Genomic DNA, 26,628 nt, shown 5'->3' on the forward strand with positions numbered 1-26,628 from the left:
AGTTGTATAGCTTGGAAGATAATCAAAACAACTGTATACTTTTTTTGTTTGTAAAATCATATCTCAAGTGCTATAAATCTCCCTCAGTGTAATAAACACGTCTAAAATGGAAGTGCGGCTTCTAGATACACTGATATATATCTCAAGCTGTCTGTTTATGCAGGCTTGCGGTGCTTCCGGATCGAGTCAGATAGATATTTTTGTAAAAAAATAGAAGAAACTAAATAATATTTTAACTTTACCTTTCTACATATACAATATGATAATCCGATCATTTAATACAAGACTTGAATGGAAGCTCATAAGATTTCAAAAACAGGATTTGCCATAAAGGTTTCCCGTGTTTTCCCAATTATTTGAGGGGAATCTAGCAACTAAAACTAGAAGTGGACTTCGTTCTTTCTCCTACATATTTTAATTTAGAGGTGGATTTATATGGGTATAAATATTATACTTACATTATATAATTTAATAGCTTTATTCAACAATTTTATTTCTTCAGTTTTTTGAGAGATTATATTATTTTATTTTAAAACTTGTAAGTTAGTTGATTTAATTTAAATTATTTGATAAAATTAATTGATAAATTGACTGATAAGTGTAAAATTAAAGGACATATTTTTAAGAAATTTATTATAAGAAAATGGTAAGGATTTAATTAGTGATTTTACTCAGTTTATAATCAAAATTTTCATTTTTTATGGAAAATGTAGAATTAAATTAAAAAAAATTATGAAAATTATATTGCTTAAAATCATATTTTTAACATTTAAATACTTTATTAATAATATTATTTTAAAACAAAAATAAAATATTGTAAAGTTAATATGATTCAAAGAATCTTAATTTTAAGGAATGATACAGTGATAATAATTGATGAATTTATTGTCTTGTGAATGTAAGAATATTAAATTAGATTTTTAAAATTAAATAAAATACTATAATAGAATTTCAAATAAAAAAATAAGAATAAAATTGAAAATAATATAAAAAAAGCTAGTAATTTACAAGCTAGCTTATTTTACATGCTACTTCGAGCAGCTTATGAAATATAAGCTATAAAATGAAAGGGTATATTTTGGACAATAAATAAAATAACAGACATTAATTAAAGAATTAACATTTCAGATTGTAAATAGTTTTAAAAAACTTATATATATATATATATATATATATATATATATATATATATATATATATATAATTTTATCACATTTCTTACCAATTAATTTTCTAATTAATAATTATGAATGTACTTTATTTTTTTACTGCGTACGTTCTTATTTTAAAAGAATCAAATTCTTACGTTGGATTTAGACGGGTTATTTGCGAGTCGGACTCCGCTTTGGCGCTGAAGCTGATTGCAGATGACATCTCGAAGTGGCATTCCCACGCACCGATTATCAATCAAATCAAATCCTTTTACTCATAAACAGTTGCAACTTTCGTTCAATCATACCTTGCGAGAAGATAACCAATGTGCAGACGAGTTAACTAAACAAGATGCTCTAGTCATAATTTTCTAGTATAGTTGACAATTTGTCCTCCACCGCTTAATTTGTTTTTGTTGGTTGATGTCCTAGGGGCTAGTTTGTTTGTATTTTTTTTTACTGATAAAAAAAATCTTACTATCGAGGGTTTAGTGTAAGACAATGAGCTAATCTATAGGAGATTATATTTACCATGTTTTAAGCATAATTACTTAAAATTTTTAAGAATCCCAAAGGATCGAAAGATACAAAATCTGTTTGCGTATACAAAATATAAATAGATCTCACAAATGGACAAATGTTAAGGCATTGTCATTTTTGTTGTATCTAAAACCCTTTATATTTTAACTATGACACAAATCATAAATCTTCTGAGTTTATTTTTACTAATGATTTTGCTTAAGTGTATTAAAAAATACATGTTCTGGAAAGAATAATAATTAAAGTAAACTCAAGGCTAGCATGAATCACTCAAAAAGAACGATTGACTTGAAAGCTCAAAAAAAGACTCAAAGTGTCCCTGTGTTTCCACTACAATGAAGTCAACATGTTTATTGGATGAAGAGAAAACTTCAAGCCATGAGAAAGAATTAGCAACTAAAGGACAAGAAGAATATTGTTCTAGATACAATTGTAGAAGCAAATAACACAAGAAGGGAGTTGAATTGTGTTTTTAGAAATTTAAAACTTTTTCTAAGACTAAAAACATATTTATTGTCTAATGTAAATAGACCTAAAAACACTTAGAGATCATACTATATAGGACAATGTGAAAATAGTTTTTTTTGTAAAACAAAACAAGATATAAGATCTAAAAAAAAAATTCAAACTCTTTGTCAATTAAAGCAATATAGAAGCACACAAAGAATTATATTGGTTCATCTAAAACCCGAGACTACGTGTAGTTATTGGCAACCCACCAAGCTTCCACTAACTGAACAAAGTTACAAGTATTTTTCACTACCACTTCTGGCTCTTACACTTGCAAGTTCTACCCCAAGCTTGACTTAAATCAAGTATTATTTGTCCTACCAAGCCATTGTTGGCTCTAAACAAATGAACAAAATTTGTTGAAAGTTTGCACACTTACTAAATTTTTGATCGCCTTACAAACGAATATACCACTCAATACTTTTAGCTTTTTCTCTCAAGGTATACAAAGTGTTTTGAGAGTTTAGTACTTTACAAGAATTTACAGAAAGATTTACAAGAAAGAAATATGTAGATGATTCGTGTCTTGTTTCTTCAAAGCTTCTTCTATATATAGCCTTAATCTCCAAGTATTTGTTGTCTCACAACAGTTGAATTCTCTATTTTGTTCTTCGCCTGAAGTCTTGAGTTCGTTTGAGCATTTAATGTTTACACATCCCTTTTTCATGCAAAGTCCATGCTGATAGGATAACATGTCTTGTACTCCAGTAGAGAAATCACTTCTTTCATCATAGTAGGTTTGAAACAATAGAGCGCCTTTTGATAAGGATCAACATCTTGTAGATAGTGGACTTCATTTATTCTTCATAGGATTTTGATAGATTCTAGGAGAATATTTTCTGCATGAAAGAATCTCAAACACAGAGTATTAAATGCACTACTTAAATGCTACACTCTATCGTTTTATGAATGCATTGTCTAAAATATCAAACACACAAATAATTGTATTTAGTGCTTTAATTCATAGGAAGCCACATGGAGGTTGCAACTGACATGGCATCATACTAGTTGTCCATGTAGATGCGTGTATATCATTTTCAAGAAATAAAATTTGTCGTGTATGATGAACAACTCAATTGGCCTCACCCAATACCATTTGGATAGAAGACTCTAAGAAGCACTCCAAATTGAGTGAATCACCAAAGAGAGAACAACCACCAAAATTGAGGACCTTTTTGTAATTTTTTAATTGACAATTTACTTACTTTCATTGCTTTCCAATTTTGTAACAAAAAGGTCTTTCATTGGAAGTAAGTTGGGAGCCTCTAATAGGTCACCCTACTTCCATTTGTGTGTAATAATTTTAGGCAATTTTCTCCTAGGATTATGAGTGTTTTGTTGGGAACCTTAAATGCGGTCATCCAAACACTCTTAGAATTCGCCTAGTTTACATTTCTTGCTTACTTTCATAGCTTATTTCCTTTACCCTCCACTGTCAAACTGCCTAGATAGCTTGCCTTTTACCAATTAGTTTTTACCTTATCTTTCACACCTCTTTTAGTGTTTATTTTGACTAGTTTCAACCATAGTTTCTTTTACCTTTCTTTTTTTCAAACCCCCAACAAGAAAGAACCATAACTTAGGAATCAACATGAGTCTTCATTCTTCATCTAGTGTTAATGGTGAGGGTTCTACTCCTAAGGACCCCTTGTATAGATATTAGATGAGTTGAGATCCCTTAAGTTGTGGAAAGAAAAACAAGAGAGAAAAGAAAAAAGAAAAAAAAGATTGGAAGAAATAAGTCAAGATGAAAGAGAGAAAATAAGAGATGAAGAAAGAAGAAAAATAATGAAAGAAATGAAAAGAGAAAAACATGCCTTCTATAGTAGTCATAACTCTTGCAAGAGCCTAAGTGAAGAACTTCGTGACTATTATGAAGGAAGACATAGGTCACATCTTAGACCTCACTCCCATAGGAGAGAAAATGAAAGAAAGCCTCAAGAGGCTAACATTAACCTCCCATACTTCCATGGGAAGGACAATGTAGAGGCTTACTTAGATTGGGAAATAAGGGTAGAGCAAAAACTTAAAAGAAAGTCTACTTTAAAATATTATGGCTCTCATTCTTATCCAAAGAAAGACCAAGGTCTAGGCATCTTAGGGGCAGTACCTTCTAAGCCCAAATATGATAAGGGGAAGACAATAGAAAAACAACCCCTTAAGGCTAGTATGCAAGAAAAGACTAGTTCTATAAAGTGTTTTAAATGTCTTGGAAGAGGACACATTACTTCTCAATGCCCCACCAAGAAAACCATGATTATGAGGAACCAAGACATTTATAGTAGCCAATATGAGGCTATTACTTCATCTTCCTCTAGTGAAAGTGAAGAAGCAAAAGGGGAAGAATCTAGTGAAGAAATCTACCCCCAAGAAAAAGGACAACCTTTAATGTTTAAGGAGGATTGTAAGGAGGTAAGTGTCTCCTCCAAGAGCTTAGCTAAGAAGGAAAGGCATATTGAAATAAAGACAAATATTAAAGAAATTTCCCCTTTTAGACAACCTCCACATTTTCTCCTTTGTAAAAGGCCACTTGTTAGCATTGCCACACCTCTTGGGCTTGAGTTTATTCCTCAAGTAAAGGAGTTATTGGATGAGGGTTTAGTTCGCAAGAGCTTAAATCCTTGTGTTTTATTGGTACCCAAAATAGGTATTGTTAGGCACCAAATCCATAAAATAGGTGGTATGATGAATGTTTTGAGTGGTGCAACCCTCTTTTGTAAAATCACTCATGCACCCAACATCTTCATGATTTGTCGTTATTTTTTGTAGGAATAATCAACATGAAAATAAAGAAAAAGATGTTGAGGAAAGAATCCATGAGTTTCAAGAACCTCTGGATTTGAGGTCAAATCCTTTTCAAGGAGGAGAGAATGATGCAATCCTACCCCCCAAGGGCATTGTATAGAAGATTCTAAGAAGATTGAGCCAAAGATGCAAGAGAAGGCCCAAGGGTTCTTATGAGCCTAAGGGTAGATTTCGGGCCCATGGGCTAAGTATGAGTCCACTTATCTTTGTACATATTAGATTAAGGTTTCATTAATTTTGGGCCTTCTATTTAGGGCTCCATAATGTAGGTAAGGTACCCTAAAAATGTAGGATTTTCCAGCCCTTGTATTTTAGGGCACCTAGACTAGTTTTGTATTAGGGGTAGTTTTGTAATTTCACATGCATTAAGTGAATATTTGATGTGTGTGTTGAGAAATAAATTTAATTGAATTGGGAGAAGCCCAATCCAATTAAATTTTAGAGGGGAAGGTGAGCATTTGCTTGCTACACCCTATTGCCACATCATATAGTCACACTTTGTGCATGTCCTTCATGTTTTACATGTCTCATGAAACCTAAGCACAATTAGTGAAGAATTTTGGACTTAATCTTGAATTAGTGGGTCGAACCATATCTGAAATTCACTAATCATAATTAGTGAAATTTTGGCTCCAAAATTTGGCTCCACAAATTCAAGTGAAATTTGAATAGAAATTCAAATTTCCCTCCAATTTTGTGTGACACTTAGGCTATAAATAGGGGCTATGTGTGTGCATTTTTCCAACTTTGATCATTTGAAAATTAAACTTCAGATTTCAGAGCTCTTTTAGAGCAAAAAATTTCATGCTCTTCTCTTCCTCTCCCTTCATTCATCTCCTTCTTCCTCCAAGCTCTTATCCATGGCCTCATATGGTGGTGAGCTTCTTCTAGACTCATCTTCTCCTTGAAGTGGCGTCTCCTCTCTCACTTCCTTCTCCATTTCCCTGCTATTCATCTTCCAAGAAGCAAAGGAATCCATTGATGAAGAATATCCTAGGCCTACAAGCTCCAATGGAGCTTACATCACAAATAATTGTATTCAGTGCTTTAATTCATAGGAAGCCACATAGAGGTTGCAACTGACGTGGCTTCATATTAGTTGTCCATGTAGACGCGTGTATATCATTTTCAAGAAATAAAATTTGTTGTGTATGATGAACAACTCAATTGGCCTCACCTAATACCATTTGCCACTTTCCAAAAGTAAACCACAAACTTCTATTATGAGCCATTAATAGTAGAATGTAGAGAGGTGCAATCCATAAATAACGTGATACTTACTTGCCTAAAAGTTTCTAGTCTCACTCTCTTTATTATTTTTCGTAATTTTAGAATTTTTTTCTAACCATAATATTGGTACAAAGTAACCTCGGCTGAAAATTTTGACTAATCTTCATGGGACTGTAAATGCACATACAAGATAGATATTTCTCTCATAACACACTACAAAAAAAAATCGATAATTTGTGGCGGTTAAAAAAGTCATTTTCTGGCGTTTGAAAACCGCCACAAAATGCGTTTCTGACGGTCAGGATCAACTGTCAGGATTAACGATGTCAAAAAAAATTTGTGATGGATTTTAGATGAACGCTGATAAATCCGTCAAAAAATTTGTGGTGGTTAAAAACTACCACAAAGTTCATTTTTTACTTTTTTTATTTTCTTCTTTTTCTGGCGGCTAAAAAACCGCCACAAAGTGTGTTTTTGCATTTTTTATGCTAGAAACTGTATTTTGTTATAAAAAATAAACTCATATTAAACTTTCTCTAGTTTTAATCATTTCCATTAGTTCTATAATTATTTTCATTCCTATTTGATTAAGCATAAAAATTGAGATAATGTATTAAATTTTTATTCTCTCAAATTTCAATACTATCATAATTATTGTAATTATTAACATTATCATGTTGTATAATTTTTATTTCTTATTTATTCCTAATCACATCACAATCTTAAAAATGATTCATTCTATCCTATAATTATACTTTGCATCAATAAGTCAATTACATTTTTTATAGAATTTGAATTGCAATTAAAAATATCAAACATAATTTCAACATGCATAAAACTTCAGTGTAATAACAAGCTCCAAGTTGAAACATTGTGCATGAATAATGTGTTCAAGTAAGGAAATCTAATTAGTCAAACTATTGAAACTTTGAAACATATATTACACCCAAAAAAGTATATATCAAAAGGAATTAAGCAACATATGTCAAGTTGCATGGAAATTACTGTCTAATGATGATCTTCCTCTTGGTGTTGGCCCATCTTGTCCACTTCCTTCATCCCATGAAATAAAAATCTTATCATGTCAAATGTTAGTAATATATTAAATTTAACACAAGAATAAGAGAAGTACTTACAACTAAATTACTAGTGTTATGACAAAACATAGCACCCAACTCAAAAGGAATATGCCCTTCCTTCATATGGATGTATGCAAGCATGACATTTTTTAATGTCTTGACATTCTCTTTCGAAGTTGTCAATTTGTCCCTTAAACAAGTAACCTCCTCTTTCAATCTAGAGCTCTCGGTTGAATCAAAATTTGAAAAACTAGACCCTAGACCACTAAAGCTTGTGGTGGACCAAAATGCAACACTGTGAAGACCTCCTAGTCCTAAGCAATGCATACACCCAGTGTGATCCTTTCCCAGCACTTTACCCACACTGTCATTAGTTGAAATTTCTATAAAGTTGTCACTTTGACTCATTTCTTGTGTCATCTTGTCCTATAAATTAGAAAAAACTTTCAGCATATTCAACAAAAACCAGCATAAGCAATGAATGAAAACCATGATGGGAAAAGGGCCTATGCAAGCAATATCTATTCACATTGTAAGCTGCAACAACAACAACAACCAGAGGGCTTAAATCTATAGCAACAACCCTCCCTTCAATACCCAAAACCCCACCAACACCAATAGCAATAGCACCACTTCCAATACATCCCCAAATCAACCTAAACACCCCTTGCATAGCAATTTTCTACCTCACACCAATATCCATACTACACACTAACACACAACATAAGAGGATAAAATGAAACCAAATCAAGCACAAAAAATTAGAAACTATGGAATTAAGAAATAGAAAGGAATCTCATAAATGATCTCAATAGACCTTGCCTCCTCATTGACATATTATCCATTTTTCTTCTTGTGAGTCGCAATGTACAATTCTCCTCAACCCACAACATGTCCAAGATCTACTCCCTAATGCACTTTCATTTTACCCAAAATGAGGTTCCTGGTTTCAACTGAAAACACTGAAAACGAGATTTTATTGTTTTCAGTTTTTGATTCGTTTGAGAAAATATTTTCATTGAAAATGTTTTCAAAAATCCAACCAAACGCATTTTCATCACCATTTTCTATTTCTAGTGAAAATGAAAACAGAAAACAGCCAAACCAAACACCCCCTTACCATCTCATGTTGTTTTATAGACAAAAGTTTTGACTCACCAGTATGAAGAATTTTTGCTTTTTTCTAACTTCAGCATTTTTCCTACATAATTCCTATGCAATAAACAACTTATTAATAGAAACTAAAAAAATTAATAGTAACAATTCTATGTTAAAATTACCTTATATTTCGGCCTTAGATGATAATCAACAAATGAAGACCACTAATCTTTATGAGTTCCATTAGGAACATTAACAATTAATTGTTCTATGGATAATGAAGTATCATAAACACTATTCCACAAATTTGTCTTGCCATTCTTATACTTTCTTGACATGCAAAGAAAGCAATAGCACTCAACAACTGATTTTGGTGCTTGGAAATGAAACAGATTCTTGAAAAAAGACAAAAAAAAATGTTAGCAAATCATAATTAAAGAGAGCAAGGCTAAACAATTTGGTGTATGCATATACCTTTACAATATTAAAGCAACCATCGTTGTATAATTTTGGAACATTTGACCAACTATCAAAGTTAATTGGGATGTTTTTTGAATCCGTGGCAATACGTCCACAAGCTTATGAAAGAAGTGTAGCTATTTCTCCATAGGCTCGTAGTTGACTATCAAATGGCACAACTATATGTTCACCACGAGGCATCACAAATACACTTGGCTTTGTTAGCTGAACCTTTTTAGTATTTCCTTGTTCATCTATCAAATGGTGACATGACATTTCATTAGGAAATATAACTATAATTGATAGCATTTTTTAATTCAATTTATATTCCTAACAAATAATAAATAGCATAGACTATGCAACTACTAAGTGCAAACTTAAAAATAAATAATATATGAGCCCTAAGTTACTAATCATTTTCCAATTCCCATTTCATTAAATAAAATTGATGTTGACAACAACAACTATACTTTGTGTAAAAACATATTGAAATTATTACCTATGACTTGTACAGTCCACACTTTAGTAGCCTCACGTCCTACACTTTTCTTTTGAGTAGATGCATGTGGTTGTTGGGTAGGAGCCATAGAAGGAGGAATGTATGGTTGTTGATTAGAAGCCATAAGAGGAGGACAAATGTATGATTGTTGAGTAGAAGCTATAGAAAAAGTATGTGACTGATGTGTAGGATCCATAAAAAAAGGAATATGTGGTTGCTGTGCAGGACCCATAGGAAAAGGAATATATGGCTACTGAGTATGAGCCATAGGAGAAGGAATATATGGTTGTTGAGTGGGAGCCGTAGGAGAAGGAATATATAGTTGTTGAGTAGGAGACATATGAGGAGGAAGATGTGATTGCTGAGTAGGTGTTCCTTTTTTTGGACGTTTGGGTTTAGGAGGCATGACTACTTACACTAAAGTACACTACCAAGCAATTGTAATTGAAGATTAATACGAGAAATTAGAATATAATAAAGTAGCAACAAAACATAGCAAACATGTATCAATACTAAATATAAATTTGACAATAAAACAAATAATATATATTTATAAAAACAGATGTCAATGAAATTGTATCTTACCAAATATATCAGTTCATGAAATAAATTAATGTCTAGTTATTCCAACATATTTGCATCATCTACATCATCCCTTGCCAAGGTTATTGTTTTTTATTTCATTTGCAAATAGATTACTTAAATCTTGCTCATGGTACGACTCACTTTCAAACGTAATGTCTTCTCCAACTTCTCTCATATCATACAAATCTCTTGGCATCATGTGGACAACAACACTCCAACCCTTATTTACCTCATCATCAATATGATACACCATTTGTGCTTGTGAAGCTTCTATATATGGGTCATGTTCTTCACGTTCACCCATGTGAATACATTGAGAAAAATTCACTGAAGTAAATTGCCAAGCATCCTTTCTAAATCCTCTAAGGCGTGTAGTATTTGCCCACTTGCTGGGGCAATAAGCTCAGGAACAGAACTTGTACAGTGCAATAATTCCTATTCTAACTCCATGAAAATTAAAAGAACTTTCAAATCAAATGTGTACTTACATAATCTAGCAACATATTGTTGCAATAAGAACCAAAGTAAGGTGAAATCTGAAACAAAGTAATAAGATATTAGTTCATATAGAGAAGAGTAATTTTGTGAGAGGGGACAACTAAATTGAAGAAAGTCATTATTCAATCAGGACAAATTACATCATCTTAGAAACCTACACTACCACTAACTAAAATATAAATACATCACATTGTAAAAATCTGAAAATTCATAACAGAATAAGATATTAATTAAATAGATGTTTCAATATATCTAAATTATGCAAGCAGGCATTCTTACAACCTCTGAGAAAAAAACATATCATAATTCCTTCAATAACATATTAGATCTATGAGCTATGCGAGATTATGATTTTTTTTTATAAGATTAGCAACAACAATTATTTAGGATAATTAACTAGCCATGTAAAGGATGACCTCGTCTATAGTAGGAAATATGCTCCTTAATTTCAAGTAACAACTTATTTATTGTTCCCTTAAGCTTGAGCACAAAATTTTCCCTTGAGCTTAAGCAATGTAATTTTGTCACAAATAACATTCAAGAAACCCCTCTATTTCCTCTACTCTGCTTGAATCCCATGGTTTACAACTCTATTTATTGATACTACCAAGAAAACATATCTTAACAAAACAAGGTTGCATGAATACTACCTGATCCGCAAAAGAGAGATGGAGTTGCACGAACACTTCCAGATCCATGAGAAAAAAATGTTGCGTCAATGATTCCAAATCTGCGAGAAAGAGAATATGAGCGTTTTGGGCACATAACTATATTAGAGTTTGTAAATCGCATTGAGAATAGAAAAGAATGGTATGAAGAACCCTAAACCGAAAATGAGAGTTGGAGTTTGGGAATCCACCATGTTTCGACACTAGGAAGAACTTTGAACCCTAAATGAGAGTTGGAGTTTGGGTGCTAGTATTTTGTCGTAGCAAAGGTCTACACTATTGAGTTGCAATTTTTAAAAAAATAATAATATATTGTAAAGCCTCTTGAAATAGAATTAAAAAATTATACTTAAAATTTATAAATTGATGGCTGGTAAAATTGTTACTCAATTACTGTTAAGTGACACGCGTAATATAAGTTGGTGGTGGTAGTGGTTGCTAATTTTTTTGTAAAAAAATTATAACATTTGTGACGGTTTATTGAAATTGTCAGAAAAAAGCCACCAAAAAAATATTTTTTTTGTAGTGACATGATTTATTTCATGTTCAAAGGGTCAATCATGATTTAAATCCTGAACCATTTGATTAAAGGATACAACTGCTGTGACTTGTACCAATTTTTATTGTTATTATTATTTTGAAAATTGAAAAAAAAAATAGTTATATTTGTAATTATAATATTATTATTATCATTAAATAGGTGTTTCTGAGTGAAATGAAATAATAAAACTACTAATATTAATAAAGTAGTATAAATGTAATGTTCAAATTTACTTGTATTTCCTTTAAATAAAAAATATTTTTTTTAAAATTTTTTTATGTAAAATCGTAGTCGAAAATTATATCGAACCAAAATTCGTTAAATGAACAAAATTTGTACAAGAAAAGTTTGCGTGAAAAATCTAAATGTATTCTTCAATAAAATCTAAATATAAAGATTAATTCTCACATTAGATAAGACAAAGTCAAATAACAATAATTATATTATTGTGTGATATAAAAGAGTATGTATTCATTTCATATAAAATAATTATATATATGTTGTTGTTGAATGATTTAAACTAATATGGAAAATAAACTAAATAATTAGTGTAATGATTTTAGTTTATTTTATATGAAAAAGAGACACTTATGTTTGGATTAATTCTCATTTATTGCTTAACCTTTTCTATTCAGCCTTAATTTTCATTTATTTATTTAACACAGAATTCTCTATACCTAACAATAAGCTCCAATAGAAAGATACCTTATGGTCAACAATAAACATCATCAAGATTCCCTTAAAAGTGAAGTTTTTCTGATTTATTTTTAGCAAGTACTATTCTTTCAAGCAATAACACAAGAGTAACATTATTTGTACAACAATATTAAATCACTGAGAAGGATAAAAAAAAGAGTTTAATTTACACGTAATTGTTAGTGTAAAACTTTTTATATAAATAAATACGAAATCACCTTATCACCACATTAAATTTATGAATTGGATGTCGTAAAAATGACTAAATCTTATTAAATATTTTGTGTAAAATGGATTTATTCAGAATATTTGTATATATTGGATTTGTTAATCTACATTCTTAAATAATAATAATAATAATAATAATAATAATAATAATAATATGAAAATTATTATAAAAACTTATAGTATGGATGACGTAGCTACGTGAACATAGAGACACAACCATGAGATTTAATTCTTGAGCTTGATTGACAACACAAGCTTGAGCAAGGATCCATATATTGACTCACTTCAGGAAGCAAGCACTACATATTTTGTTCCAAAACAGGGAAAATTATGAACATTTTCCACAGTAATTAAACATTTAAGACTAAATTCACAAGAAAAATATTCGGTTAGTCTTCAAAAATAAGACTACTTTAATTAATTCACATCCTTGACAAATTAATTAATAATATTAAACTTACTAAATTTATATTATTTTTTCATAATTATCCTTAAAATAATTGAAATTAACTTGCCATTTTTCTCTTTTCACTTATTTATAATTAATTTCTATCTAGTCAGAAAAAAAATACTTTTTATCTAATTAATTATGTGTGTTAATCATTTTTTCAATCCTTGTAAAAGAAAGAATATATTTTCATAGCATTTATTGTAAAATAATTAAAGATATTTTAAGAAAAATGCAGAAAAAAAACTTAAAACGAGTCTTATAAAAAAAACAAACAAACAAAAAAGTTCTTAAATTTATATAACAGAATACAAAGCAAATTAAACAGAGACAAAAAAAAAAAACCCCGAAAATCAAACAAAGAAAGCCATGCCGAACCCCTCAACAAAAAACCACAAAGGGCTTAGAATACAAAGCCAAATTAAGAAGAAGAAAAAAAGAGAGAGAAAAAACAGCAGTAAGTTACATCATAAATAAAGAACGTAATAACATGAACAAAATTTAGGCAAAGCATTTTATGCAGTAGTTTTGACGTGATCAATCTTATAATCAAAATTTAGAGTTTCATCACTAATGATCCTTTATGATAAAACTCCAATTTTAATTAAAAACAAGCACCAAAACACTTGGAAATACTCCACTTAAATTTTGTCAAATCACGAAAGCATCCAAAAAAAAAAAAAAAACAGAAACAGATAAAAGAAAAGAAAAGAAATCTCAGTAGTCCCACAGAAAACCCTCAAAATTAGTCACAACCCGACTCTCTGGCACTGCAAACTCATTTGCATCAGAACCGTCGTATGTAGTATGCAACCACGGTATCGGTGGCTGATACATCCACGTGTCCTGCGAGTCCATGAACACAAACTCGTTCCCCAGCTCGTAACTCGTTGTTTCCAGCCTCGGCAACTCGATGATCTCGCTCAGTTCCTCTGAGGCAGTGGACAACAACAACAAGTCCGCGGTGGAAGCTAAGGAGGATAGAGATGAAGATGACGAAGACGGAGTAGTTGAACCCAAAGACAATGAAATGGAAGAAGACGAAGAAGGCAGGTCCATGTGAGCCGCCTTGGCTGCAGCAGCCTGCACGTCGCGGGAGGCTAAGGACACTGGACGGGGGAGTAAGGCCGCGAGTTCAGGAAAGTTGAGAATGGCGTTATTCCCCTTTATACCGAGGGCTGCCACGTCATGTGCCCTCGCCGCCATTTCCGGCGTGGGGAATGTACCCAGCCATATGCGTGACTTCTTGCGCGGCTCGCGGATTTCGGACACCCATTTCCCCCAGTTCCGCATCCGCACCCCTCGGTACACCGGGTGATTGTTCGACTCGCGGTTGCGTTTCTCTGTCTTGGATTCGGACGACAGTGGTGGCGACGACGAAGACGGTGATGAAGGTAAGAATGAGGTGGAATTCTGGGCTGAAACTCTCATTGTAAGAGGTTTCCAATTGCGATCGCGATGCAGTGACATATATAGTCGTGGGAGAATAAACTATGGTTGAAATGTTTAGGAGTGTAAACAAGCAAGACATCAAATATTGAGACAATCAACTGAACTAAAGTTATGAGTCCGGGAGAATAAACTATCTCTCACAACGTTTTGAATTAAGATTGAGCTAATCGACCCAAGTTGAGTCTAGGAGAATAAGTGAGTCTCTCACAACGTTGTAGATGAAGATAGTGGTAATTAACAAGAGTCGAGTCTAACAGAAAAGCTAGTCTTTTGTAATATTATAAATGAAGGTTTGAATTTGATGGAAACAAGTGTTCATTGTTTTGTTGGAAGAAGAAAAAGATTTTATTTCATTTGGCACACAAAATACAAGAGTATGATCCCCTATTTATACTAGAATAGAATGACTATTCACATAATTTGCTTATTCAATAATACTGAGTGCTCACATAAATGCTTATTCAAGACTTTGTAACTTTCAACTTTTACAACTTTCATCTTCCACAATTTAAGGCTCATAAAACTTGTTATTATTATTTTTCTAATTAATATCTAACATCCTCCCTTGATTGGAAAATTCTTCTGCACACCAAGTCTTGCTCGCAATCTTCAAAAATCTTCAAATTTGAGAGGCTTGGTGAAAATATCCGCAACTTGATCTTGAGTTTTCACATGAGTCAATTCTACTTCTTTCTTGGTAATGCACTCTCTAATGAAATGATACCTTGTATCTATATGCTTACTTCGTTCATGGAACACCGGATTCTTGGCAAACTCTTGTGCAGATCTATTATCAACATAGATCTTTGTGCTTTCCTTTTGCAACAACTGAAGTTCCTCCAACAATTTTCTTAGTCAAATGACATGACATGTGCAAGAAGTTGCAGCTACATACTCGGCTTTACAAGTAGAAAGTGTCACAATGCCTTGCTTCTTAGAACTCCATGTAAAAACACAATCACCCATAAAAAATACAAATTCGGTAGTACTTTTTCTATCATCAACATCTCTAGCAAAATCACTATCACAAAATCCCACAAGCTTATAGTTATTGGAGGGAGAATAAAACAATCCAAAATCAATTGTACCCTTCAAGTAACGAAGAATTCTTTTTGCGACTTTTAGATGAGGAGAGGTAGGAGCCTCCGTAAAGCGACACATAACTCCCACCACATATAGAATATCGGGCCTTGTATTGGTTAGATACCTTAAACTCCCCACAAGACTCTTGAAGACCGTGGAGTCTACCTTCTCTCTTTCATCAAACTTTGATAACTTCAAGCCACCTTCCATAGGTGTGTTCACGGGATTGCAATCAAGCATATTAAATTTCTTCAACACTTCTTTTGTGTAGCTTCCTTGTGAGACAAAGATACCATTCTCCGTTTGCTTCACTTCCATTCCCAAGTAATATGACACGAGTCCCATATCTGTCATATCAAATTCACGAGACATGGATTTCTTGAAGTCTTCAAACAAATTTGGGTTATTGCCGGTAAAGATAAGGTCATCCACATAAAGACAAATAAATAAGACATCACCATTATTAAAAGTTTTAACATAAAGAGCATACTTATTTTGACAACGAACAAACCCATTGTCTTGGAAGTACTTGTCAATGCGAGTATTCCATGCCCTCGGTGCTTGCTTTAGACTTTACAACGCCTTGTTCAATTTCAAGACTTTTCCTTCTTGACCTTCGATGACAAAACCCATTGGTTGTTCAATATATACATCATCTTCAAGATAGCCATTTAGAAATGTCGATTTTACATCAAGCTGAAAAATTCTCCACTTCATTTGAGCTGCCAAGGAAATAAGAAGACGAATGGTCTCCATGCGAGCAACCGGTGCAAACCCTTCATCATAATCAACTCCATATTGTTGCTTGTAGCCTTTAACTACAAGTCTTGCTTTGTGTCTCTCAACCTCTCCTTTTGCATTCTTCTTGATTTTGAACACCCATTTGACTCCAATTGCTTCATGACCTTTGGGAAGGCTTAATAACTCCCAAGTGTTGGTTCTTCTCAATGACTTTGATTTCTTCTTCCATGGCTTGTCTCCACCTTTTGTCTTTCATTGCTTCATCAAAGTTTAAGGGTTCACTGTCAACAAAAAGACAAAACAAATCATTTATAACTTTAGTTTCATCATATAATTCTTGAATATTTCTCATTCTTCTTTGCCTTTCACTTGAACTCCCTTCGGAAGATGATGAGGCTTCATTGGTTGAAGGAGTTGGTGAAAGTGCTGGAGTTGAATCATTTGGAGTCAAGGCTTATTCATCTATTTCTTCAAAATACGGGAAAAAATCATAAGTGTCTTCTTTCTCCTCCCAATTCCATGTGCCTTCTTCATAGAACTCGACATCTCAGCTCACAATTGTCTTTCCATTGTTTGGATTGTACAATTTGTAGCCTTTTGAGCTTGCATCATAGCCAATGAACACATGTTTCTCACTCCGATCATCAAGCTTGAATCTTCCTTGGTCGGGTACATGAGCATATGCAATGCTCCCAAGTACTCTCAAGTGATCAACTCTTGGCTTCACTCCACTCCATGCTTCTTGTGGTGTTTGATCTTTGACATTCTTTGTTGGGGAGTGATTGGACAAATAAACGGCACATGCAACAGCTTCGGCCCAAAATTCCTTTGGCATATTTTTAGCCTTCAACATACATCTAGTCATATTAAGAATAGTTCTATTTTTTCTCTCGGCTACCCCATTTTGTTGTGGAGATCTAGGAACCGTTAGAGGGCGACGAATCCCATATTTTTCACAAAATTCATTAAATTCTTTTTATGTGAATTCGCCACCTCTATCGGATCTTAGAGCTTTGATTACATAACCACTCTCCTTTTCCACAAGAGCTTTAAAATTTTTAAAAACTACAAATGCCTCAGATTTTTGCTTTAGAAAATAAACCCAAGTCTTTCTACTATAATCATCAATAAAAAGTAAGAAATATTTATTGTTACCACATGAAGGAGGATTGATTGGGCCACACACATCGGTGTAAACAAGTTGGAGAGGCTCCTTTGCTCTTGAATTAGCTTTTTTTGGAAAACTCCTTCTTGCATGCTTTCTAAGGAGACATGCTTCACACAATTGATTAGGATGGTTGATGTGAGGCATCCCTTTCACCGTCTTCTCCTCTCCTAAGGATTTTAGTGCTCCAAAATTCAAGTGCCCAAATCTCATATGCCAACACCATGATTCATCTTTTATGCTAGCCTTCAAACATTTTGCTTCATTGGTTTTAATGTTCAAAGTGAACATTCTATTTCTTGACATAAACACCTTGGCAATCAAATTAGAATTTTGATCTCGAAGCCATAAACAACAATCTTTCATATGAATTTCATACCCCTTTTCAACAAGTTGTCCCAAACTCAAAATATTACTTTTTCGTTTAGGAACATAGTAAACATCCATGATTAATTTGTGAGCACCATCTTTTAAAGAAATTAAAATGGTACCTTTTCCTTGGATTTGCACCTTGGAAGAATCTCCAAAAGAAACATTTCCTTTCACCTTCTCATCAAGTTCCACAAATTTCTCTTTGCATCTACACATGTGATTGCTTGCTCCATTGTCAAGATATCATAAGCATTTGTCTTCCTTCTCACCATTATTAAGTGATAGTAGTAGTGTTGGCTCTTCAACTTCTTTATCTTCTTTATCATCAATAAGATTGACCTTCTCTTCAACATTTGTTCTACACTCCCAAGAGTAATGACCATATTTATGACAATTAAAACATTCAGCATTAGATTTATCATACCTCCTTTCATATGCTTTTTCATAATTGTTTCTACCTCTTCCTCTTCCTCTTCCACGACTTCTAGTGGATTGATGGCTCCTCCATTCATTATTGTCAAAATTATCACGATCTCCTCTTCCTTGGCCATGACCACATCCACGACCACGTCCTCTTCCACGTCCACGTGCTTTTTGACTACTTTCTCCTCCATTTTCTTTCAAAGAAGCTTTGGCTTTAAGGACTTGCTCCAATGGCTCATCATGTCTTCTATTGAACCTTTCTTCATAGGCTTGAAGAGAACCCATCAATTGGTCTACGGTCATTGAGTCTAAATCCTTAGACTCTTCAATAGCACAAACCACATAATCAAATTTAGCGATTAAGGAGCGAAGGATCTTTTCCACCACACGAACATCTTCCATATTTTCTCCATAACGCTTCATTTGGTTCACAATAGCCAACACCTTGTTGCCAAAATCCGAGATAGATTCAGATTCCTTCATATGCAATGATTCAAACTCTCTACGTAGAGTTTGTAGGCGCACCTTTTTTTACCTTATCAACACCTTCAAGGGAGGTTTTCAAAATCTCCCATGCTTCTTTGGATGTGGTTGCATTTGACACCAACTCGAACATAGCTTCATCCAAACCTTGATGAATGAAAGTAAGTGCTTGTTGATCCTTCTTCTTCGACTTCAACATAGTCTCCTTCTCATTTGGTGACAAAATAGCCTCATTTTGAGTTTGGGTATAACCTTTCTCTACAATCTCCCATGCATCTTGAGAACCTAACAAGGCTTTCATGCGACGACACCAATTATCATAATTCTCTTTGGTAAGACGAGGGAATTGAAACATACTCAAGCCATTGCTTGCCATCTCTCAACTCACAAAGTGTTTCTCTCTCAACACTCTAGAACTCAAGCTCTGATGCCACTTTGTTGGAAGAAAAAGAAGATTTTATTTCATTTGACACACAAAATACAAGAATATGATCCCCTATTTATACTAGAATAGAGTGACTACTCACATAATTTGCTTATTCAAGAATATTAAATGCTCACATAATTGCTTATTCAAGACTTTGTAACTTACAATTTTACAACTTTCATCTTCCACAATTTAAGGTTCATAAAACTTGTTATTATTATTTTTCTAATTAATATCTAACATTCATATTTAATATGTAATTGTGTTTGATACAATATTGTTTTCAGAGAAAGATATATTTGGGAAAAAAAACAATAGATTGAGGCAAGTCAAGTCAAGAGAGAAATTTTATGTGGAGCTTGGAAGAAGAGGAGCAAGGTGGTTTAGGAAGGCATGCAAGGGAGCAAATTGATGAGCCATGCTTTTATGATTTGTAGAGTCACTTCTCAATGAGTCATATAACCCTTATAAAGCTTGACAGAGGAGGGCCCACAAGGGAAATAATGGGTCACTATGCTTGCCCCGGTGGGTACAAATACACGATGGGTCACCCTTTCTTTGTGCCACGCAAATTTGCTTTATTTGGTTTTGCTCTGTATGATATGCACTGTGCACTTCACTCTTCAATAACCTAATCTTTAACCCCAGCCCCCGGTTTCACCCACGTTGCACTGTTCATTTATCCCTTATCCGTGTATTCGTTCAAGATCACACAGCTTTTCAGCCCAATTATACATACCACTCACTTAATCTAATGCAGTATCTCCAATTTGCCCTTTTTTTACCCTATTGCGATCTAGCATTTTGTATGTATGTATGGTGTGGTGTGTGGAATGTAACTTATCCGATGCATCTTGGTAGCAAGATTAATTGGTTGGTGGATTTATGAATGTAAGGGGTGACGTAACGTGATCCCACTAATTAATTAATAATATAATTATGTTATATCATTAATGCGTGTTTTTAATATTGGCACCATGCATGGTTAGGGTATTAATATAGGCTTTGTCATTGTGAAGAAATTTGATAGAAAGCTCTTAATTATTTTTGCCCCAATTAACTTCAACTCAAATGTGATTGAACTAACTAATATAACTATATCATTCCATTATCATCATGTGCTATCATCAGCTCGTTCTAATGCATTCATATTTGGCTGTTAACCCATTGATTAAAGTACTGATCAGAAATAGTTCATTTGTTAAAAGCTTGTGCTAAATAACTTGGTATATACTATATAGTAGTATATTGCACATGTTAAATTTGGTAAATTAATTGAACAAGGTATATATCATCTTTATGAGCTAGCTAGAGATTTATATTTATGTAACGAATTGAAGCAACGCATGTGAGTGCCTTTAAAACTGGATAGCAGTAGCCAGCAATGTTTAGGTTTTTGGACCCTTCTTTGATTTCTTCCCTTTGGCTATAAATTATTTTCCATTCCTAGCAGGGGCAATCATCTCTCTCTTTTGTTTTTTCTTCAATTTCAGGGTCACAAGTATCTAGACAAATTAGTCTGGTAGCTACTTGAATCAATATGTTCCATGCAGTGATTGTCCAAATTCACTATCCGGTAGTAGTTGTAATGTGATAGTATTGACATCAATATGAATGAGTAATGATACATAAATCATTATTTAATTTAAATACTCACCAACATCTTTTATTTTTTCTCATCACATCATAAATTTTATTGTATTTATATTTTTTTTTTTACTTTCTCGGACACCAAACAGAAAACACTCACTATTGTATTTATATCAATATCATAAACAATCAATATTATATTTATAATACATTAGATGTCTATCAAACATTATTCATATCAATATCATCACCACCCTTCATCTTAGGGGCACCAAACAGGAAGCACTCACTACACTACAAATATGGGTCCCAACTCCTCAACAATGCTACGTTTGTGTTGCACGTAAGGTGCACCATAGGTGGTTCCAATTGTGTTGCCACGTGCAGATATGTGAACACCCATTTAATTCTAATAAATGGACTAACCCCTGGGCATCATTTTTTTTTCATATGGACCCTTTTCCCCTATTATTAAGACTTGACTTAACACATTACGCTCACTCACCCCCCTAAACACAAAAATTGACATTTTACAAATCTATGTATACTAATTTACGGTGCCAATTATTGAATAATGATTCAAGTAGATAACGAAGAAAAGTTAAGAAAAAAAAACTCAAAATTGAAGTGACATATATAGAGTTAATAACGACACGGAAATTAATTTAATTTTGTCCTCATGGTGGTTGTTTTCTATTGTACATTCTCCAGAGTATGCCTATTAGTGAGTAGAAGTTGACATTGTACCTATGAAATGAGCTGTTGTCTGTTGATGGACACCTATTTGGATCCATAAAATTAAACCTTTTTCAGTCTAGAGTGTCAAGGTCTTAATATATAAGGCTCATGGATACATCAACACAAATGTGCAAAAATGAAACCTCTTGAAACCTAACGATTGCCACTCATTTTTAATAAGAAAACGATTAAACAACCTTAATGCTGACACATATGGGCCATGTCCGAGCATGGATCATCATCTCAAGGCCCGACAAAGGCCACTCCTACTTATGATCTATTTTGGTGAATCAATGAATTGGGATTCCTTGTTCTAAGAAAGACAAGGAAAGAAAGCATTTAATTCCAATTTCAGAACTCGTTAATCATTAATGAATTCCCATCAAATTTCAAACACTAGTCATTAATTATTTAACCATAGAGTTACTAAACTTGAATGTAATATCTTTGGCAAATGGCTCTGTCTGGTGAAACTGAAGGGTTAGTAATTAGCAAAGTCCGAGAAGGATTCAGAATGTTAAAAAAATTATGTATAGTGGCAAAGTCCTGTTACGAAAAACTTCTTTCCAATTACTTATATGAGCAAAAAAAATAAGTCTTTCTACTAGTTAAAATTATCTTATGTATAAATTAAAAATAAACTTTTAAAAAAGTTTATATGAGAATTTTTTACAGATTAGCTTATGCTTAAGGAAGAGAAATTTATTTCCTTTTTTCTTGTTTTTTTTTTCGTATAAGTATTTTTGGAAAAAAAATTATACAAAAAGACCATGACAATATGCTCAATGACAGGGACTTGAGGTGCATTTACTGAGAATTCGGTCTGACTCAAACATACACCTATAAGCCTCCATTCTATATGTAAAGTACATGTCATCCCACCATGTAGTCAAAGGTAATGAAAATTGATCCAACTGTCACAAAGAATAGGCTTTGGTTAGGTCCATAATTCCGACGTTTGTACACTCTTGTGCATTTATGTACCGAAAACCACAATGCAGTTAAATACCTCGGGTGTTACATGAATATTTTAATTATACATCACAAATACTGTAAAATAAGAAGCTGCAATGAGTGTGACACTTTTGTTTCATTGGGTGGTGTGCTTCTTTGAATTTAATTATTCATGGGTCAAAATAGAGGTATGGGGAGTGAGGAGGAGTGAGTCCTCATTGAAACATGCAGCTTCACCGCTTGCTAGATAGTGTCACATGTATTGCCCATACATGGAGGATGTAGCACACTTCTACCACATTAATTACATGTGTTGCAAGTGGGGCCTCTGATGACCAAATTAAAGATGCAACAACAACAACAACAACAACAACAACGCCTTATCCCACTAGGTGGGGTCGGCTACATGGATCAACTTCCGCCATAATGTTCTATCAAGTACCATACTTCTATCCAAACCATTAATTTTGAGATCCTTTTTGATAACCTCTCTTATAGTCTTTTTGGGTCTTCCTCTGCCTCGAATTGTTTGTCTTCTCTCCATCTGGTCTACTCTCCTCACTACAGAGTCTACCGGTCTTCTCTCTACATGCCCAAACCACCTAAGTCTATTTTCCACCATCTTCTCTACAATAGGCGCTACTCCAACCCTCTCTCTAATAGCTTCGTTTCTAATTTTATCCTGTCGAGTCTTACCACACATCCACCGCAACATCCTCATCTCCGCTACACCTACTTTATTCTCATGTTGGCTCTTGACTGCCCAACATTCTGTTCCGTACAAAATCGCCGGTCTTACCGCAGTCCGATAAAACTTTCCCTTTAGCTTGATTGGTACCTTTGCATCACATAACACCCCCGATGCTTTTCTCCATTTCATCCATCCTGCTTGAATGCGATGATTCACATCCCCTTCAATTTCCCCATCATCCTGTATTACAGACCCAAGATATTTAAACCGTATGACTTGAGGGATAGTATGGTCTCCTATTTTCACCTCTGAGTTAGAAACCCTCCTTCTTTTGTTGAACTTACATTCCATATACTCCGATTTTCTTCTGCTTAGGCGAAAGCCATGTGTTTCTAGAGCTCGTCTCCAAGTTTCCAACCTCTCATTCAACTCCTCCCTCGACTCTCCAAGGAGGACTATGTCATCTGCAAAAAGCATGCATCTCGGCGCTATCTCTTGGATTTGTTCCGTGAGGACATCCAGAATTAAGGTAAAAAGGTAGGGGCTAAGGGTTGACCCTTGATGTAAACCAATTGTGATGGGAAAATCGTCTGACTCTCCACCCTGTGTCCTAACACTAGTCGATACCCTATCATACATATCTTGGATAGCTCGAATATATGCAACCCTAACCCCTTTCTTCTCTAGAGCTTTCCACAAAATCTCTCTAGGCACTCTATCATACGCTTTCTCCAAGTCAATAAAAATCAAGTGCAAGTCTTGTTGGGCCATGCGATATTGCTCCATCACCCGCCGTAATAAATAAATCGCTTCCATGGTCGACCTTCCCGGCATGAAACCAAATTGATTCTCAGTAACTTGAGTCTCCTTTCTTAATCTCCGTTCGATCACTCTTTCCCATAATTTCATGGTATGACTCATGAGCTTGATTCCCCTATAATTTGCACAATTTTGTATATCCCCCTTGTTCTTATAGATTGGCACTAACGTGCTTCTCCTCCATTCCTCCGGCATGCGTTTTGACCTCATAATTTCGTTAAAGAGTTCGGTGAGCCACTCAAGACCTCTATCTCCAAGAGTTTTCCACACTTCAATAGGTATGTTGTCTGGCCCCACCGCCTTACCATTACTCATTCTTTTCAACGCTTCCTTTACTTCCTGTTTTTGAATCCGACGATAGTACTTATAGTTCCGGTCCTCTTCTCTTGTGTCTAGACTGCTAGAATCATATCCATATCCATCATTAAATAAGTTGTGGAAATACACCTTCCACCTTTCCTTGATATCTTTTTCATGCACTAAGACTTTGCCTTCTTCATCCTTAACACACTTTACTTGATCCAAATCTCTAGTCTTCCTCTCTCTACCCTTAGCAAGCCTATATATAGATCTTTCTCCGTCCCTGGTTCCTAGAGCTTGGTATAGTCCGTCAAAAGCTTGGGTTCTTGCCTCACTCACCGCCTTTTTGGTTTCATTTCTAGCTATCTTATACTTATCCCAAGTTTCAGAATTTCTACACCTAGACCACTCCTTGAAACACTCCTTTTTTACTCTAACTTTGCTCTGAACATTTTCATTCCACCACCACGATTCTTTACCCCTAGGTCCAAAACCTCTAGATTCACCCAACGTCTCTTTAGCCACTTTAATAATCTCTTGGGACATCTTGTTCCACATATCATTTGCACTTCCTTGTGATTGTCCACACCAACCCTCCCATATCTTTTGTTGGAAGATTCCTTGTTTCTCCCCCTTCAAGTGCCACCATTTGATCCTTGGTGCTACCAGAGGACTTCTTCTCTTTGCCCTATCTCTAATTCTTACATCCATAACCAAAACTCTATGTTGGGTAGTCAAGCTCTCTCCCGGGATAACTTTACAGTTCAAGCAATACTTCCTATCAGACTTCCTGATAAGGAAGAAATCTATCTGAGAACATGTCCCTCCACTTTTGTAAGTGATAAGATGTTCCTCTCTTTTCTTAAACCATGTATTGGCTATAGAAAGATCCAAAGCCTCCGAAAACTCCAAGATGGATTTACCCTCCCCATTCATCTCCCCTAGGCCAAAACCCCCATGCACCCCCTCAAAACCTCTAGCCACGCTACCTACATGTCCATTGAGATCCCCTCCTAGGAAAACTTTCTCTCCTTGGGGTATATCCTGAAGTACCCCTTCTAGATCCTCCCAAAATTTTACCTTAAAGTGTTCTGCTAACCCAACCTGAGGTGCGTACCCACTAATAACATTAAAGGTGTCCTGTCCCACTACCAATTTTAAGACTATGATATGATCTCCTACTCTTCTTACATCCACGACATCCTTCTTCCACTCCTTGTCCACAATAATCCCTACCCCATTTCTTGATCTGATTTTTCCCGTATACCACAGCTTAAATCCCGAGTTGTCTAATTCTTTCGCTTTTTCACCTGTCCACTTAGTTTCTTGTAGGCACATAAAATTGATCTTCCTCCTCACCATAACATCCACTATTTCCATAGATTTTCCAGTAAGTGTGCCTATATTCCATGTACCAAAGCGAATCCTCCTGTCATGAACTAGCTTCTTTACCCACACCCGTTCACGAAAATGTGGGAACCCTTGCTTACTTTTCACTACATCCGGGTGGCGATGCAGCGGCCCTTGCTCTTTTGACACTGTACTCGAGCCATACAGCGCGTTGCTTCCGGGCAACGACCTAGCATTCACATTATTACGTAATTGATCCATGTCATAGAGATTCGACAAAGTTTAACGTTGGCTGTCGAAAGCCTAACACAACCCTCTCCTTTTATCCGGGCTTGGGACCGGCTAAGAATAGCAAAGCTACCCTAGGCAGGATTACCAAATTAAAGATGCAATAATGAATATAGTGTATTTGTTTCTGTATTCTCTTATTTGTATTCAACATTTTTTAATTGTATTTCGAAAAATCCATTCTAGAATATAAATTTAGATTTCGAAATCAACATTCCAAAATATAATGGGAGATTCACATTACAAATAAGAGAATACAGGATTCAAATGCCATAAATATACATCTCATGCATATTATGGTCTCTAGATGATTCTGATGTTATCTCATGTTGTATTCACATGGAATTCAGGTGATATCTGCAGGATCTTACATGGGCTTTTTATTCAAGTTTTACTTCAATGTAATTCTATATCTTATTGAATGCATTTTCAATGGACATGTCACGGGGTATGATTAGGATTTCGTTGAGGATAAAACTTAGATAAAGTATCATAGTTATTTATCGGTGTTATTCTTAATTAGGTTTGGAGTTTCACCTCTATAATGTACCAAACAAAGAAATCCATTCAATGTCACCGCTTATTATAGTGGTGAAACTTTAAATATAGAATAACACAAATAGTACCTATAGTAACTATTCAATTGTGTACTACAAGTTTACGTTCATACTAGCTAGCTAGCCTTGGATTGAGATACTGATATATTTTAGGTTCTTG

General features: G+C 34.2%; 3 protein-coding genes across 3 annotated transcripts; all 3 read right to left on the minus strand.

Moving 5' to 3' along the window:
- Window positions 1-13,054: 13,054 nt before the first annotated feature.
- LOC100816404 (ethylene-responsive transcription factor TINY) lies at window positions 13,055-14,824 on the minus strand. Its single transcript, XM_003551091.4, has one exon. The coding sequence runs from the start codon at window positions 14,503-14,505 to the stop codon at window positions 13,753-13,755; it is 753 nt and encodes a 250-aa protein (XP_003551139.2). The 5' UTR covers window positions 14,506-14,824; the 3' UTR covers window positions 13,055-13,752.
- Window positions 14,825-15,342: 518 nt separating this feature from the next.
- Window positions 15,343-15,942, minus strand: LOC102663475 (uncharacterized mitochondrial protein AtMg00810-like). Its single transcript, XM_006601529.1, has one exon. It carries the CDS (start codon window positions 15,940-15,942, stop codon window positions 15,343-15,345), a length of 600 nt encoding a protein of 199 aa, XP_006601592.1.
- Window positions 15,943-18,091: 2,149 nt separating this feature from the next.
- Window positions 18,092-19,130, minus strand: LOC102663612 (uncharacterized). The gene is made up of 2 exons (XM_006601530.1): window positions 18,807-19,130; window positions 18,092-18,715 (listed from the first exon to the last, which is right to left on the minus strand). The coding sequence occupies exons 1-2, from the start codon at window positions 19,128-19,130 to the stop codon at window positions 18,092-18,094; spliced, it is 948 nt and encodes a 315-aa protein (XP_006601593.1).
- Between the last annotated feature and the right edge of the window lie 7,498 nt (window positions 19,131-26,628).

Source organism: Glycine max, chromosome 17 (assembly GCF_000004515.6).
Source record: "Glycine max cultivar Williams 82 chromosome 17, Glycine_max_v4.0, whole genome shotgun sequence".
Classification (NCBI taxonomy): Eukaryota; Viridiplantae; Streptophyta; class Magnoliopsida; order Fabales; family Fabaceae; genus Glycine; species Glycine max.